The following is a 15488-nucleotide window of genomic DNA, read 5'->3' as shown; positions in this document are numbered from 1 at the left end:
TAGTCACTGATGTTTTTTATAGTCATCAGAAAGCCAAAATCAATTGATGTGTTTGTTTCTGTTAAACACATGCCACACAAACAACTTTTATCCCATGCTGCAAAGGTAGGAGTGCCTGCCGAGGCAGGGCCACAGTTCAGGAATGGGATATGGTGACAAAGCAGGAATCCACTGAGCATCTCCAGAGGTGCTCTTTGCACACTGTTTTCCTCAGCTTTTCTGAAATTCCAGCAGCAGGCTCTAAACTTCTGATTGTTTTATAATCTGTTTAATACACTTGTAGTGCTACCATCAGTTTTTTTGTTTTGTTTCATTTTTTTGGTGGGACTGGGGTTTGAACTTAAGGTTTTACACTTGCAAAGCAGGCGCTCTACCACTTGAACCACACTTTCAGTCCAACATCACTTTAATTTCTGTCTTTAAATCTTCTGGCTACGAGATCAAATTCTGTGCCTGTTACTTGCTTTATTTTAATCTTGCATTTTCTTATTTGACTTTTTGTTTTTTTGTGCCAAACATTTATGAACATGAAAATCAAGCTCAGTGTGTAGATCCCAGGACTAAAAGAAAGAAGCACTAGTTAGGGAGCTGTAGTTAATGGAACATGAATGAGTAACAGAGCAGAGGTGACGCAGCTGTGACAAAAGCATGGGGTTATGGCAACCTAAGATAGGGATGTTTAGCACTGCGGAGTTTGGGAGGTCATAGTTGGCACCTGAAGCTCAGGTAACTGGAGAGAAGTGCAGTACCTAGGCAAACTGGTCAGTCACAGGGTGATGTGCACCAGTTTGAACAGTGGCCTGAACTTTGTTTTCAGCAGAGACTACTTCATCAAGAAGATGAATGTGTGAATGAAATTCAAACTTAAGTCTATAATTCTGAAGTTCATTCTGTACCATGTTGTCTTTTAGGCAAAAGATGAACAGGTTGGAAAGCCAAAACAGAGTTATACATGAGCAAGTAAAACAATGAAAAGTGAAATGTATTGTAGAGTGCCTTAAAATTTTATGTTGTATGATGAGGAGTCTTTATAGGTTTCATGGGAAATGGAGAAGGAGTGGACTTGAATGAGTTCAGTAAGAACATATAGAAGAGGTAACGTTGAGGCCATTGAAAGGATTATCTAGTCTCTTGAAGAAATGAGTGCTTTGCTTTATCTCTTTTTATTATCTCACACATGCTGCTACTGCCTCCTGCTTTCAGTAGTGCTCTGTATGCTGGGCCTCTTCCTATTACACCCTCCTTCAGAGAAGCACTGGTGCATCCCTGCATTCCCTTGTACATACATGACAGTGCTTTGCATATACAGTGAGTCACTGTATCATGAATGAACAAGTAACTTCCCTGATACAATAATTATTAAAGTCAAGATCAGAACTCTGTTAACTAGTTAAAGGGAGCAGAAGGAACCAAAGTCCCAAATGTCCTGAGCATCAGGAATGAGGCAGAACATGGAGCAAGGGGCCAGTCCATGCCAGGGCCTTTTGGTCGTGTTTGTCACCCTAAGTGCACCATGGTGTCATTGAAAGGTTTCATGAAAGGTGAAATACAAAGAGGTTTGTAAGGTTTGGTAGGGTCACTTTGCCAGCCTGATTGTAAAGGGAGACAGAGTGGGTACAGATGAGCCAGTTAAGAAGTTATTAGCACTTGTCCATGTCATGATGTTGTGGCTTGGACTTTGGTGGTAAGATGGCGGTAGAGGAAAGAATACCAGAGAGAGAGGAAAATAATAGGATTTTATAGTAACTTGATAAGGGAGGGGTTGAAGTGGAATGGACAAATGATGTCATCCATTGAGCTAGGGAACAGTGGAAAGGAATCGGTTTTGGTAGGGGGATAAAATATGAGTTTGATATAAACTAAAAATCTGAAAATACTTTTTAAGGCATCTAAAGAGATGTCAGAGAGGCCCTTAGTTTAATGGATAGAACTCAGAGGAAGCATGACCTACAGAAAGGCAATTTTGTGGGGATTCTGGCCCAGTGATCCTTAAGCCTGGGAGGTTATAAAACTCATGAAATGCTTGTTGATTGTATAACTTTATTTTGAATAATTTCTTTTCTTCTAGGAGCTATTCATCACTAATGAAAGTTGAAAATATGTCTTCAAATCAGGTATGCTCAATTTGTTTGCTATAATGTTGAGCCTTGAAGTAATTCACTAAGAATTTTCAATAATTGTGTTACGGGCTATTAAGATTTTGCTTATTGCTTACAATGATTGACAGCTGATTAACTTGGCAGTTAGGCACTGCCCTGCTGCCCTGTGGACTTTCACATGTGTTTGTTTCTAAGTAAGTAACCTAATACAAGAAGATTGTCATAGTCTAGTGTGAAATGTAGGTCTATTAATACTGTAGGATGTGTTAGTTTTCTGTTGCTACAACAAAATACCTGAGATAAGCAACTTAAAAAAAAGAAAAAGAAAGGTTTGTTCTGACTCACAGTTTTGAAGGTTTCAGGCTGTGGTTGGTTGGCCCTATTGCTTTTTGACCTGTGGTGAAGCAGCACATTGTGGCAGAAGCAATGGTGGAGCAAGATGCCCACCTCACTGTGGCCAGGAGCACAAGAGAAAAGAGAGGAAGGATCAAGAGGTCCTGATACCCCTTCAGGGGCATGCCCCCCAGTTATCTTAGTTCCTTCTATTAGGCCCCACCTCTAAATAATCTCTAGATTACCTGTTCCTAACACAATGTAAATACTGTGTGAATGGTTATTATATTGTATTATTTAAGGAATAATGACAGAAAGAAAATTTGTGCATATTCAGTACTGATAATTTTTTAAGTGTATTTGTCATCTGAACTTGGTTGAATCTGTAGACATGGAACCCACAGATACAGAGGCCACCTGTACACAAATGCTAACCAATTAGTGATAAATGTTAAGAGTTCCAGGACTAGGGAATGGAATTTGTAGACCAAAAGATTGGTAGCTCTCTGCCTTCCTTTCTGTGGCTTCCTACCTCTCCATATCTGAACTCCAGGTTTTGAATCAGGTTTAAGTTCCCAAGGAAGTTTTGTGCTGGGTATTTTTATCTTCTTTCAGTAGAAGGGCTTTTATAGCTTTCCCCCATACTTCAAGAGGGTGGGCTCTAATTCTCATAACATTTTCAGTTCAAGGATATAGGCCTTTTATAATCTGACTTGGCAGCATGGTTTTCATTTAAAGGCTGATGATTAGTATAATAGGTCCTGAATTTTAATTTAGCACATATAACTTCATCAGGAAGAAGTTGGTCTTTCACTCTGCAGTTGGTTTTAATTTTGAATTTTTGGCCTTTTTTTTTTTAAAGGTACTGGAGCTTAAACTCAGGGCCTACACCTTGAGCCACTTCACCGGACCTTTTTTGTGAAGGGTTTTTTCTAGATAGGGTCTCCTGGAAATATTTGCCTAGGCTGACTTCAAACTGCAATCCTTTTGATCTTTGCCTTTTGAGTAGCTAGGATTACAGGCGTTAGTTACCGGTGCCCAGCTTTGGTCTTCTATTTAGTGCAGTCTTTTTAATCTTTGTAAATTTGGTATTGGGATCATAAACAATTTTAACATTCCTTTTGCTTATCAATTTATCACGTTAAATCAAAAAGCATATGGATTCAAAGTAAAAGGAATCTAAAATGGAAAATTTGTTCAAATAAAGTCTTGGATCTCAGATATGTATGTAAAAGTTTCTTTGATCCCAGAACACAGGCTCTTAGGCACATGGGTACTCTGCACATCTAACTCAGCTGTGTAGGGAATACTATACTTTCATGGTGACTGGCCCCACATTCTCTTATTGCATTGTATGGTGACTCTTTCAGTCATTGCTAATGCTATAGCTTAAGTTTAGGGCTCTGGGGCAGTCATTCCTAATACCTGGATTGGCATTCGTCAGCTCCTTCTAAGTTATCTGAAGCACGTTTACAGTGGCTCCAATTATTTATGCTAATGGAAGAGAAGCAGGGAAAGCCACTGAATGAAATTGGAGGTAAAACCAGACTCCATGGAAACCACTGTTTTCTACCCATATCTTGTGCTTCCTCCCATCTCTTAATTAAGGAGGAGAAACACGTATAAGCCCAAGTCCTGTCCCTATCTATGACAATGCGGTGTCAAGCAATAAGAAAGAGATACAAGATAAAATCAAGCCATGTCAGACAATGACATTGCCAAGCTGCTGTACTAGAATGCAGCACACTGTTAGTGAATGGTGGCCAGAGGAGCCTGGAGCTACGTTTCCTATTAAAAGAGGTGGGGAGATAGCAAACCTCAAAGCTATCTTGTGAAATAGTGAACCTAACACAATCTCAAGACTCAAAATACTAGAATTTAGGGCTGGTAGCATGGCTCAAGTGGTAGAGTGTCTGGCAAGTGCAAAGTTGCCAGTTGAAACCCCAGTACCACACACAGAAATATAAATAACATAAAATAAAATAGACAACTAGAATTTAGTCTACAAGTATTTTGTCTAGTGGTAAAGTTTTTGACATAAAGGTTTTTAAGCAGTGTTTAGTATATTTGTTGAAGGAGCAATCATGTTTTCTTTTTAAAAAAATTGTGTCTTATTTAAGGTATACATCATGGTAGTGAAGAATATTAACATATCTGTAATCCACAGAGTTACTTGCTCTTTCAGTGATTGAACTTGGCCTTTGTGCTGGCTCAAATATCACATATTTACTCATTTTTAAAAATAGGAGTTCATGCTAAATGAATAGATTTTTTAGCTGCTTTTATGCAAAATCTTGTCTTATTGTAGTCACTTGTTACATCCCGTACCAGGCCAGGAAGTCATGGGAACTTGCTGTGAATCAGGCCAGGTGGTGATACCTGTGGCTAGTCCAGGGAACTGATAGAGTGAAATAAAGAGTGACTTCAGTTATTTTACTTTTTACTTATCAAACCCTGAAATTAGGAATGAGAAGGAGGCTTATTAGTTAAGATTATAATTGTAAACTTGCAAGGCTTATGATTTCATTTTTTGTTTCCTACAGGATGGCAATGATTCGGATGAATTCATGTGAAAGGAGAGAAGGACCTTTGAAAGATGTGATGTAGGACAGTTGCAGACCTTTTCATTTCATCCGTGTTGTGAACTATAAAAACAACCAACCTCAATTCTGCCTGCATTCTACATCACTATTACTCATTTTGGAGTTTAAACAGACGTTCCTGTTTTTGCTGAAGAAAAGGAACAGATAATATATATAATATAGTTGAACTTGGAGACATATAGCTTTATGAAAGCAAAAATATTTTTGGCAGAACACATCTTGGTACCTCATGAAAGCTGATGCCTTTGTTTGTGAGATAGACTTTAGAATGAACCAACTCTGAAAAGTATTTCTGTGACTGTGGTCTATCCCTGAAAACAGATACCTTGAAATGCTTTTCATAGTCCTAAAATATCTTCGCATCTGTTAATGAAGAATGTGTTGGTGGGCAATACAGGCCATTCCTGATTTTCTAATTAGAAAAAAAAAGGCATATGGGTTTTAAAGATGATAGTGATATTTGAAAAGACTGTTGGCTTTACTATCATGTCCCTCTTGTCTGAGTGCGTTAGTGTAGTGATCCTCACTATCAGAGTGTCCCAGCTCACGCCTGTGATCCTAGCTACCTGGGAGGCTGAGATCAGGAGGATGGAGGTTCAAGGCCAGCCCAGGCAAACAGTTTACAGGACCCCATCTCCAAAATAACCAGAGCAAAATGGACTGGATGTGTGGCTCAACAATAGAGTACCTGCTTTGTAAGTGCAAACCCCAGTTCAAACCCCAGTCCTACCAAAAAAAGAAAAAGAAATAGTGGATCATCTTTGGGTGTTGGGACAGTTGTTACTAGAGCACCAAGTAACCCAAGCCATGAATGTAACATGTCCAGATTCTGGAGTCATTTCTCAGCACAGAGGGAGACAGGAAGGCATGTTCTGAGCGTTGTGTGGGAAATACAGGTTACCTGATTTTTGTCTTGGGATACGGCAAGAAGTAAAGGTCCACATTGAATTATGGTTTTAGAAAGAATCAAGCATTTCCTAGCCAGCCAACTAATTTGTTTCCTTAACCTTGAAATCATAATGATTTTGAGTTATAACCCAGAGTTGAGATTTCTCCATTGTAAACTCAGTAACAATAGGGATTTATCATTGCTCATCTGCATTAAATATGGTTTCATCTGAAGATACATTTTTATTACATGTAATACGTCCCTTGTAGGAAGAAAAAGAAAGAGAACAAAGCCTGCATGCAGGACACTGATTCACATTTTAACACACCCAGAACTCTGCCTACAGTGTTGTTGTTCTAACTCAGCAATAAACGACCTTCTACAGTGAATGTTCTAGCTATTGTAGCACTTTGGAAGTTTGGGTAAAGCTAGAAGACTAGCATTTCCTTCTATTTCACATTGGTGTGTGGGGTTGAACTAGAAAATTCTCTGAGGCATACATAAATCATTGGTCAAATTTTGAAAGGGTGTGGAAGATAGCACCAGAATCAGTAATTGTGTGTTTCTGATATTTAGACTGGAATTCTGCAATTAAAATGTTATAATAAAGTATCAGTTTTTTTATCTGGAAGGACATTAATATATGACTTCTTCCAATTTACTTGTTATAAAAAGGGCAGTCCCCATCCCGAAGCTGATTTCAAGGGTGGTTTTGCTATAAAAAGCTCATTTATCATAGGCTCATTCTGTGAACCCAGGGCCTCATGCATGTTGGACAGCTACTGTACCACTGAGCTGAGCCCTAACTCCCTGGAAACTCATTCTGGCAGGTCCCATTGGGGTGTTCTCTTTCTCCACTGAAATGCCTCTCTCCCCCAGGTGCCCACTTGGTCACAGTGGATTAGTTGAGTATGAACTTGCAGCCAGGCTGCTCCATCCTTCAACTCTCCTGCCTGGTCACTGCAGGCGTTCCTTTAATACTTGGCTACAACGTGGACTGTGACCTTGTCCAGCTACCTATGCAGGACTCCTCTGCCCCACATTGAACTCATATGGAGAGAGATTATGAGGAATACATCTCTTTAATATGAGAAGTTCTGGGGTCCAGATTTTAAACAGCTTATACTGGCTTAAAATGTCAAGGCCTCTGTTTTGAGTTCTGGGTTGAATTCTTGGCTCTCTGTCTTTAGCTGTTCTATGCTGATTTTGCCCTGCCTCTGCCTGTGTTTTATTTTTTTCTTAGCTCTCTCCTTCCCGGGGAAAAAGTAAAGACCTTTTGAGGACATACAGATTCATTGCCCACAGGTTAGACTGTTACATTGAAGTCATCTCATTTCTTGTTATTGGCATGTTTTCTAAATGTCTGATAAGAAGGTTCCAAATTGTTCTGTTTTTATGAGCGGTACCCTTAATCAAGGTGTGCATCCTGAGGGCTTCTCTGTGGATCTGAGTCCCCTTACCAACTCTAGTTTCATCAGTCTCTGTATGCAGATGAGAGTTAAAGTAATGAACTCCACAAACATTTAGTTAACTGTGTTATGTTTGGATAGCTTTAGACGCCACAGCTCTTATCCACCTTTGTCTAGGATCAGGATCTTTGGGAAAGGGAAGTTTCACATGTGATTGTGTTAGAAAGATAATGGAAAGCTTGTAAAATATCAGAGATTTTGATATTAGCAGAATAGGTGATAGGCTTTAGTTGAACCCCTTCAGTATATTTTTGCGTTTTGGTTTACTGGTTTTAATTCTTTCTGGAAGCACAGACTTTAGTGAGCCTTTTAATTGTTTATGCCAGTGATTCCCCGCCTCAGCAAGATGAAAGAGGGAGACCTCAGTTCCAACTTCCAGCTTAAGACCACCCTTTATATCTGTCTGAAAGGAGAAGCTCTTATTTTCTGAGCTGGAATAGTTGATGGGGAAAATCAAGCAGGGTGCCAGAGTGGAGAAATGGGCCAATTTTCCAGCTTCTCCTGAGTCATCATATTGAAGCCTGCTTGCTTTGTGGTTTGAAGTACATCATGCACATGACAAATTCCCTTTATTCAAAATGATTATATTAAGAGTGAGTGGGTGACCTTTCACTTTTGAAGTAGACTATAAAAATGAACCAAGCTATAATCAGAAGTATAAAATTAGAAACTTAAATTCCAGGCTAAATGTCATTCTTGCCCCACCTCACTCCATTGAGTATGTGGCAGCTCAGAAACGAGGACAGATAGCACTGCTGTGTCTGGCCAGACCCCATGCAGGCTGCCCTTAGCGAGATCTCTTCTCTGGGCACACTAGCATCTAGCATGGGCAAGAGATTTTCATATGTATTTGGTCATTTGAAAAACGAGACAATGTCAACCGCAGGTACAGCACGTCCTGGAGGAATGATCTGTAAAACATAATCAAAGCTTATAGCTTGAATAGAACCATGTGTGTTTGTGGGATTTCACTTCAAGTTTGCCCTCCAGGGCTCAGTCTTGTTGGGGTGTACTTGCTGATTTTAGGCAAGCAGGGAGAAGAGGTTCTTGTCGTGCATGTCATGAATGGTGTCCTTTTTTTTTTTTTCATTTTTCTTTTATTATTCATATGTGCATACAAGGCTTGGTTCATTTCTCCCCCCTGCCCCCACCCCCTCCCTTACCACCCACTCCGCCCCCTCCCTCTCCCCCCTGCCCCCTCAATACCCAGCAGAAACTATTTTGCCCTTATTTCTAATTTTGTTGTAGAGAGAGTATAAGCAATAATAGGAAGGAACAAGGGTTTTTGCTGGTTGAGATAAGGATAGCTATACAGGGCATTGACTCACATTGATTTCCTGTGCGTGGGTGTTACCTTCTAGGTTAATTCTTTTTGATCTAACCTTTTCTCTAGTACCTGTTCCCCTTTTCCTATTGGCCTCAGTTGCTTTAAGGTATCTGCTTTAGTTTCTCTGCGTTAAGGGCAACAAATGCTAGCTAGTTTTTTAGGTGTCTTACCTATCCTCACCCCTCCCTTGTGTGCTCTCGCTTTTATCATGCGCTCATAGTCCAATCCCCTTGTTGTGTTTGCCCTTGATCTAATGTCCACATATGAGGGAGAACATATGATTTTTGGTCTTTTGGGCTAGGCTAACCTCACTCAGTATGATGTTCTCCAATTCCATCCATTTACCAGCGAATGATAACATTTCGTTCTTCTTCATGGCTGCATAAAATTCCATTGTGTATAGATACCACATTTTCTTAATATGAATGGTGTCCTTTAGTCACTTTTACTCCATAGCAAGAGGAGAGGAGCAAATCAGAAATAAGGAAGTATCACCCAAGAATGCTGGTAAGTAGATTGAAGAGCCTGGGGCTAAAAGGCCATAATATTGGAGCACTAGCATTTAAAGTTTACAATTTGACCTGCAAGCATAGTTTTGTGTTGCTATTTTAAAAAAATGCTTGAGCTTGGATGTTTTATAGGTTAAAAGGCTTATTTGATTCATGATTCTGTGGCTGGACGATGCAGACAGCATGGTGCCAGCATCCTGGCAAGGACCCTCTTGGCTCTATAACATTGTGGAGTAGAAAGGGAAATGGCCGCATGCAAAAGAGGCCAAGTACAGATGGTGGTCTTGCTATGTAACAACCCACTTTCATGAGAACTAACTCCTGTGAGACCCATAATTCATTCATGGGGATGCAGCCCCTGTTACCTAACCTTCCACAAGGTTCCCACCTACCTCTTTTTTTTTTCTTCTTTGAGACAGGGTCTCCCTAAGTAGCCCAGGCTGGCCTTGAACTTAAAATCCTCCTGCCTCAGCCTCCCAAGTGTTGGGATTACAGGCCTGTGCCATTGTGCATGGCTTTAGGTCCTACCCCTTAAAGACTGCACCACTTGAACAGCACATGGGAACAAGCTTCCAGGCCATGAACCTTTAGGGGACAAACTGCATCCAAACCATAGCAGCTGTGGTGAGGTTGCAAATGTGGAGACCTGGAATGGCTTTCCTAATCAACACAGGGCTCTGGACTGGCGTTCTGTGGATTAAATTCTCACCTTTCATCACAGAGTCTATTCTAATGTGCTCAGTGTTATAGAGACACATTGGGGTTTTTCTCCCAGCTGTATAAGCATATTTGAGTTTGTGTTTATGAGAGGGCATTTGGGCTATTTTCCTCTCGAGGGCAGTACCTGCATACTTTGTTTTTAGCTATTTTAGCTACTGAAATTCTGGGATTGTGAATGGGGTTGGAATGTTTGAATAAATTAAAAGGGTAAGATAGTTTGAAATTAGAATTTTCATACAGAAAAGTTTAGAAATCCACATGTAAAGTACACTGAAAATATAAAGACCTGTCTAACGCTGGCTCTCTAGGCCTTATTAGATTATATATTCCTGCATCTTGTATGGATTACTTGGTTTTGTCTTGGATTGTATGGCTGTATCAATTATTGGAGGGACTCCACGCTTCCTACCTTGGTGGTGAGGTGCCACACTGCAGCCGTAAGAGACACAAAACTGGTCCTTGCCCTTGGCAGGTGCTGAGCAACACTGACTCAGCATTTTCTGCATTTGCGAACAGCCAGGGAATGGTGGCCTGGGGAAATAATTACTCACTCTAGAAATCCATGTCATTTTTTCTAGTCCCAAACCTGGTGAGTAGGTGTCAATATTTAGGACTGGAAAAAAAAAAAAAAGGAATTATCCAAAGTCAGTATTGTGCTTCCACATCAGCCCACCTTGCAAGCACTGCAGTAAAAATGAAGAAGTGGCCTGACATTTCGCCTCCTGCTGGAGAAGGCCCTTGCTGCCTGGGACCTGCTGCTGTTTTGGTTTCTGCCTCAGCAGTTTGCCCCGCACAGACAGAGAAGACTAACATTTCTGTTGGTCGCAGAACTGGGGCCTTTCAGGTGATAAAGGTTCATCTGTTGGCTTTTAACCTTTTTAGCTCTTGGTGAAGACACAATCCAGGATTAAAGTTACAGACGGAAAATATAAAATGATAGAGGCACTTAGCCAACGCAGTCTCACCAGATGGTCTTCAGTTGTGAAGTCCTTAGCTTTATGGCATCTCTTCCTTCAAAATGCTGAAATTTTTTATTTTATGGTTATTGTACTCAGCTTTGATAGCTTATTCCAAAACCAAAATTGCTTTTATTTTTTCATTTTCAATTAATACACAATAATAGTTCATACTTGTGGGGTATGGTGTAATATTTTAATATGTATACACGGTGTGTGCTGATCAAGTTAGGATAAGTAACATTTCCATCTCCTTATCATTTCTTTTTTTTTTCCTAAGTCTCCAGAGGGGTGCGCCATTCCCAGAGGTACTGCAATACTAGGTCGATGTGTGGAGTGGACAGAGCAAGCTCCTATTCCATTTCTCTGTTCCAAAAATCCATTTAATAGATTGTCCTTGGATAGAGGACGTATCAAAATTAAACTGATAAGAACAGATACTACACTTGATCTTAGCCAAAAGGCCGAGAAGCAATCCTTATCATTTCTTTATGATTTCAGCCTTCAAGTTCCTCATGTAGTTCTTCATAAAATATATAATAAGTTATCGTAACCCCTACTGTGCTATCGAACACCAGAACTACTCCTTCTATCTCACAGAATTGCTTTTAGACAAGTCTTTGGAAAGGAATGGAAGCTCTGTGCTGTGGTGTGCATATGGCTTGAGTTTGTCCTACCAAAGTTCATGTGTTGGAAGCTTGGTCCCTAGAATGGCAATACTTAGAGGTGGTGGAACTTTTAAGAGGTGGGCCTAGAGGAAGCTGGTTAGGTCATTGGGGGTGCTGCCTTGGAAGGGATCAATGGAGTTCTTGTGGGACCCCTCCCGTTAGTTCTTATATGAGTAAGCCTGGCTCCTGCACATCTCTGGCCTTCCTGTCTTGTCATGTAATTTTTCCCTCAAATGATGCCATCTTGCATGTTACAGTTTAGCCAGAAGACCCTCACCACAGCTGAGCAGAAGTCAGTGCCTTATATTTAGACCTCCGGAACTGTTAACTAAGTGAACTTGTTGTGTTTAGAAAGTACCCAGCCTTAGGTATTTTGTTAGAGCAACACAAAATGGAGTAAGACTTGGAAATACACAAAGCTTAAATTTGATCCCAAAAGAGCTTTCCTGGTGCATATGGTCAGAAAATTTTCCTGCTTTTAACAAGAAGGAAGAAAGAAGTCCATGCTCCTGTCCCCACCTAAGGTAAGGCACTCATTGCTTGATTCCTTTTCTGTCATGGTAGAGAGTGTTATATTGCCATGTTTAAAACCAATGATTGTACTTTTCTTTTTTTAACACAGCAGAGCTGTGGTCATTAGAACAATATATTAATTACCCAGACATTTTTTTCTCTATGGCTTCCATTGGCTGAGCTAGAAGCTCATTTGTCAGGTCCAAAGGATAAAGAAACACACCCTGCCCCTCATTGCAGTGTGCTGCCTTCCCTTCAGATCCCCGTTACCTCCAAGAAGGGTCTGCTGGGCTTCTGGTCAGGAAGAATTATTCAGATGTTCTCATTTACTTGAATAGAAGCACACAATTTAGAACTCAAAAGCCATAAAAGGGTAAATGGTGAGACTGTTCTCCGTTTCCCTTCTGGGAGCAGCCAGCATTACCAGATTTTTATGACAGGCAGAAGCTTTTTTTTTTTTTTTTTGGTGAGACTGAGATTTAAACTTAGGACTTCACGCTGGCAAAGGAGGCACTCCACTTCTTAAGCCACACCTCCAGTCCATTTTGCTCAAGTTATTTTGGAGATAGAGTCTTAAGAACTATTTGCCTGAGCTGGCCTCAAACCAAGATCCTCTCAGTGTCAGCCTCCCGAATAGCTAGGATTATAGGCATGAGCCATCAGTGCCCATGCAAGTGGAAGCTCTTGACCTGGATCAGCTACACCCAAGAATTCTGCCTGCTCCTTGGCCTGGAGTCAGTGGCCCTACCAAAGACAGATTGAACAGAGCTGATCTCTGCTTTTGCCTTCTGGGGTGATTAATCCAGAAGAAGATTTTACTCTTGAGGCTTCCCAGGCATCACACCAGGCAGCTAGGACAGGTAATGAGTTCAGAAATGGACAGGAACAAAGGATTAGGTGTCCTTGGCTGTTCCTACCCACCACCACCCACCTCTGCTGGCACACGCATCCAGTTATGGAATGGATTGTTTCTTAGAAAGCTCTTATGTCCATCTTAACGGACATCAGTTCAGTGGAAAATGAGCCAAAGAGAATGAGAAAGCCATTTGCTTTCATCTTTGTTTATGCTTGAGGGCGAGGAGGGAGTAGGTGGTGGGAACAGGACTGGCCAGGGGTGACTCCAGACCACTGTGCCCAACTCCCCTTTGCTTCTCTCCCCATGCCCAGCCTGCTCCGATAGCCAGCGAGAGCCCTGGTGCCTCTCCTTATTTCATCAGAAAGGATGGGAGACAAGCTCTAGTGTGGGGGAGGAGCTGTGAACCATTCCCACCCCTGGTTTGCTCTTGGGGGTGTGAACTTTAGGATATGGCTCTGCTGCTCTTCTGTGTCACTTGACCTCTCTGGGCCTCCATTTGCTGACTGGAAAGTGAATAACAGAATGACAGCAGAAACTAAATTCCAGGGATTCAGGGCTGGGCCGGTGACACGTGGAGTGGTGGGACTACTATGAACTGGGGAGCACATGGCTCTTCTGAAGAGGTGGCTACCTCAGCTTGGTGACATGATGCCATGGGGAAGTCAAACTTTACAAGAGAAGTCAGTGAGTAACTGGTACATTGAGGAGCTGAACTTGGTAGGACAGGAGAAAGGAAATGGCTTTTTTCCTCTCAATCACTTCCTTCAACAATGTTCTGATTTCTTCTCTTTACCCTCTGATGACAACTTAGAGGAACTGTTTTGATTGCATGACTTTCTGATCATATTCCAATACAAGAACAGTTCCATTTTTAAAATGATGACATCCTTGTAGATACGATTCAAGGCCCAGCCCTGCTTCTCTTGAATTTGCAGTCTCTGCTGTCATCTTATTATTCACTTTCCCCCCAGCAGCCAGCTTGTCTAGAATTGGGTAAGAGGCTAGAGAAGGTAGGTCAGCTGCTGGGAGCTCCAGAATGGGTAGAAAGTAGTGGCTAGAGACAAAGGGGAAAGTCTTTGTGACAGACACTGTTGTGGGTCTCTGCCTATTGGTAGCCCCAGAGGCAGATGCCCCAATACTAGTTCTTCATGGGCCCTTCTCTGCCATATGGCTCACTAAAAGGATGGTCAGTGCCATAGTTCCCTGATCTGGGAATGTACTTCCTAACTGGGTCTTTACAACCTTTCTCAGCTGTAGCTCCTCTTGAGACTTGAGGCCATTTGCCCTGGCAGGCTGGCTTCTCCAGGGAAGTCTCAACAATTCACCATGTCTTGCTCTCTGCTTTGAGTCATTGTGAATATCCAATAATATGTTACAAATCTGGACTTTTAGGTAAACTTTCCAAATTTTTATGTGTTGACTCAAAACTTTTCTACTTGGTGTGGGCCAAACAAAGCCTATCTATGGGCTGGCTGTGTGTTGCCCAGGAGCCATCCGTTTTTGAGGGCTCTAGTTAGAACAAACTTTGAGCCTTCTACCAGCCCTCATCGTCTGGGAATTTAGGATTTTCTGGGACTGTCTGGATGGAGCGCTGGGTGACAGACACTTCCTGGAGTTGTATTAGCCTGAGTGGACACCAACAGTGTCCTTGAGTCACAAGAGATTGAGGGAAGGGCCAGCAGATGGCAGGAGAGAATAAGCCAGTTCTCACCCTGTGTCCTGTGCCTGATGGACCAAGGTTGAACACAGAATCTTGGGGCATATCTTGGGGGCAGTAGCGGGGTGTCATAGCTCTTTGCCATGGAAATTGTAGAAATGAGGGGTGAAAGTGCCTGCACCTTTTAAACCAATACTGTATATATTGTATATTGCAATATGTAAAAGCAAATCTCTTGTTTTGGAGTCAGCTTTCTATTTCTCCTTCACACACAGCTTTCTATTTCTCCTTCACACACATAATGAACAGCTCTTGTAGACTCTGAGCTTGTAGATGGAGGTTGGAAGGGAACTTACAGGTCATCAAAGCCCATCTTACTCTTCCCTTGCTCTTACGACATCCTAAACAGGAGGCCTAAAACTAGCCAGGGATGGAAGCTCATGACTTCCCAAAGCCATTCTCTTGTTACAAAATTACTTAATTGAGCCAAAGTCAGCCTCACAGTGGCTTCCACCCTCCATTGTGCTTCTGCAGTTATACAGTGTGGGTTGGATTCCTATATCATGTAATAGTTTACAAGGTTTGGAGACAGTGTCAGGTGCCACCTGTGACAGCTATGATCGCATGTGACCTAACAGGAAAATGTGGATCCTCACGTCATGTGGAACAAAGCCCCCAAACCTTCCCCTGTTTGTCTCACTCCCAGGAGAAAACAGCCCCGAATCCTGTAGGGTCTTTGGCCAGGATCCCAGCCAGAGGCACAAGTGTGGAGTAGAGATGATTCTTCTCAGAAAGGAATGTGAACCACCTGGCTGACTTGCATTTCAATTAGATCCTCTGTCTTTTCCACACATTGTGTTGGTTAGATTATTCTGGACTGTGGCATAGG

At 41.7% G+C, this 15488-nt stretch overlaps 1 protein-coding gene and 1 non-coding gene across 3 annotated transcripts in view; one reads left to right on the top strand and one right to left on the bottom strand.

The window, feature by feature from the left end:
• Nucleotides 1–6533, top strand: part of Ccdc25 (coiled-coil domain containing 25) — a 33285-nt gene extending 26752 nt beyond the window's left edge. For both annotated transcript variants that reach the window (XM_020173204.2, XM_074055218.1), the window contains 2 exons: nt 2069–2114; nt 4976–6533. In XM_020173204.2, the coding sequence (XP_020028793.1) occupies nt 2069–2114; nt 4976–5005 (76 nt within the window). In that variant the 3' untranslated portion in view covers nt 5006–6533. The remainder of the gene's footprint in view (nt 1–2068; nt 2115–4975) is intronic.
• A 4658-nt stretch (nt 6534–11191) lies between these two features.
• LOC141416973 (U2 spliceosomal RNA) lies at nt 11192–11381 on the bottom strand. Its single transcript, XR_012441617.1, has one exon. It is a non-coding gene; the product is annotated as a U2 spliceosomal RNA (small nuclear RNA).
• Nucleotides 11382–15488: the final 4107 nt, after the last annotated feature.

The sequence above is a fragment of the Castor canadensis genome, chromosome 14, assembly GCF_047511655.1.
Source record: "Castor canadensis chromosome 14, mCasCan1.hap1v2, whole genome shotgun sequence".
In the NCBI taxonomy this organism is placed as follows: domain Eukaryota; kingdom Metazoa; phylum Chordata; class Mammalia; order Rodentia; family Castoridae; genus Castor; species Castor canadensis.
Note: the sequence above shows the minus strand (reverse complement) of the source record. Positions and strands in the feature narration are given on the sequence as shown.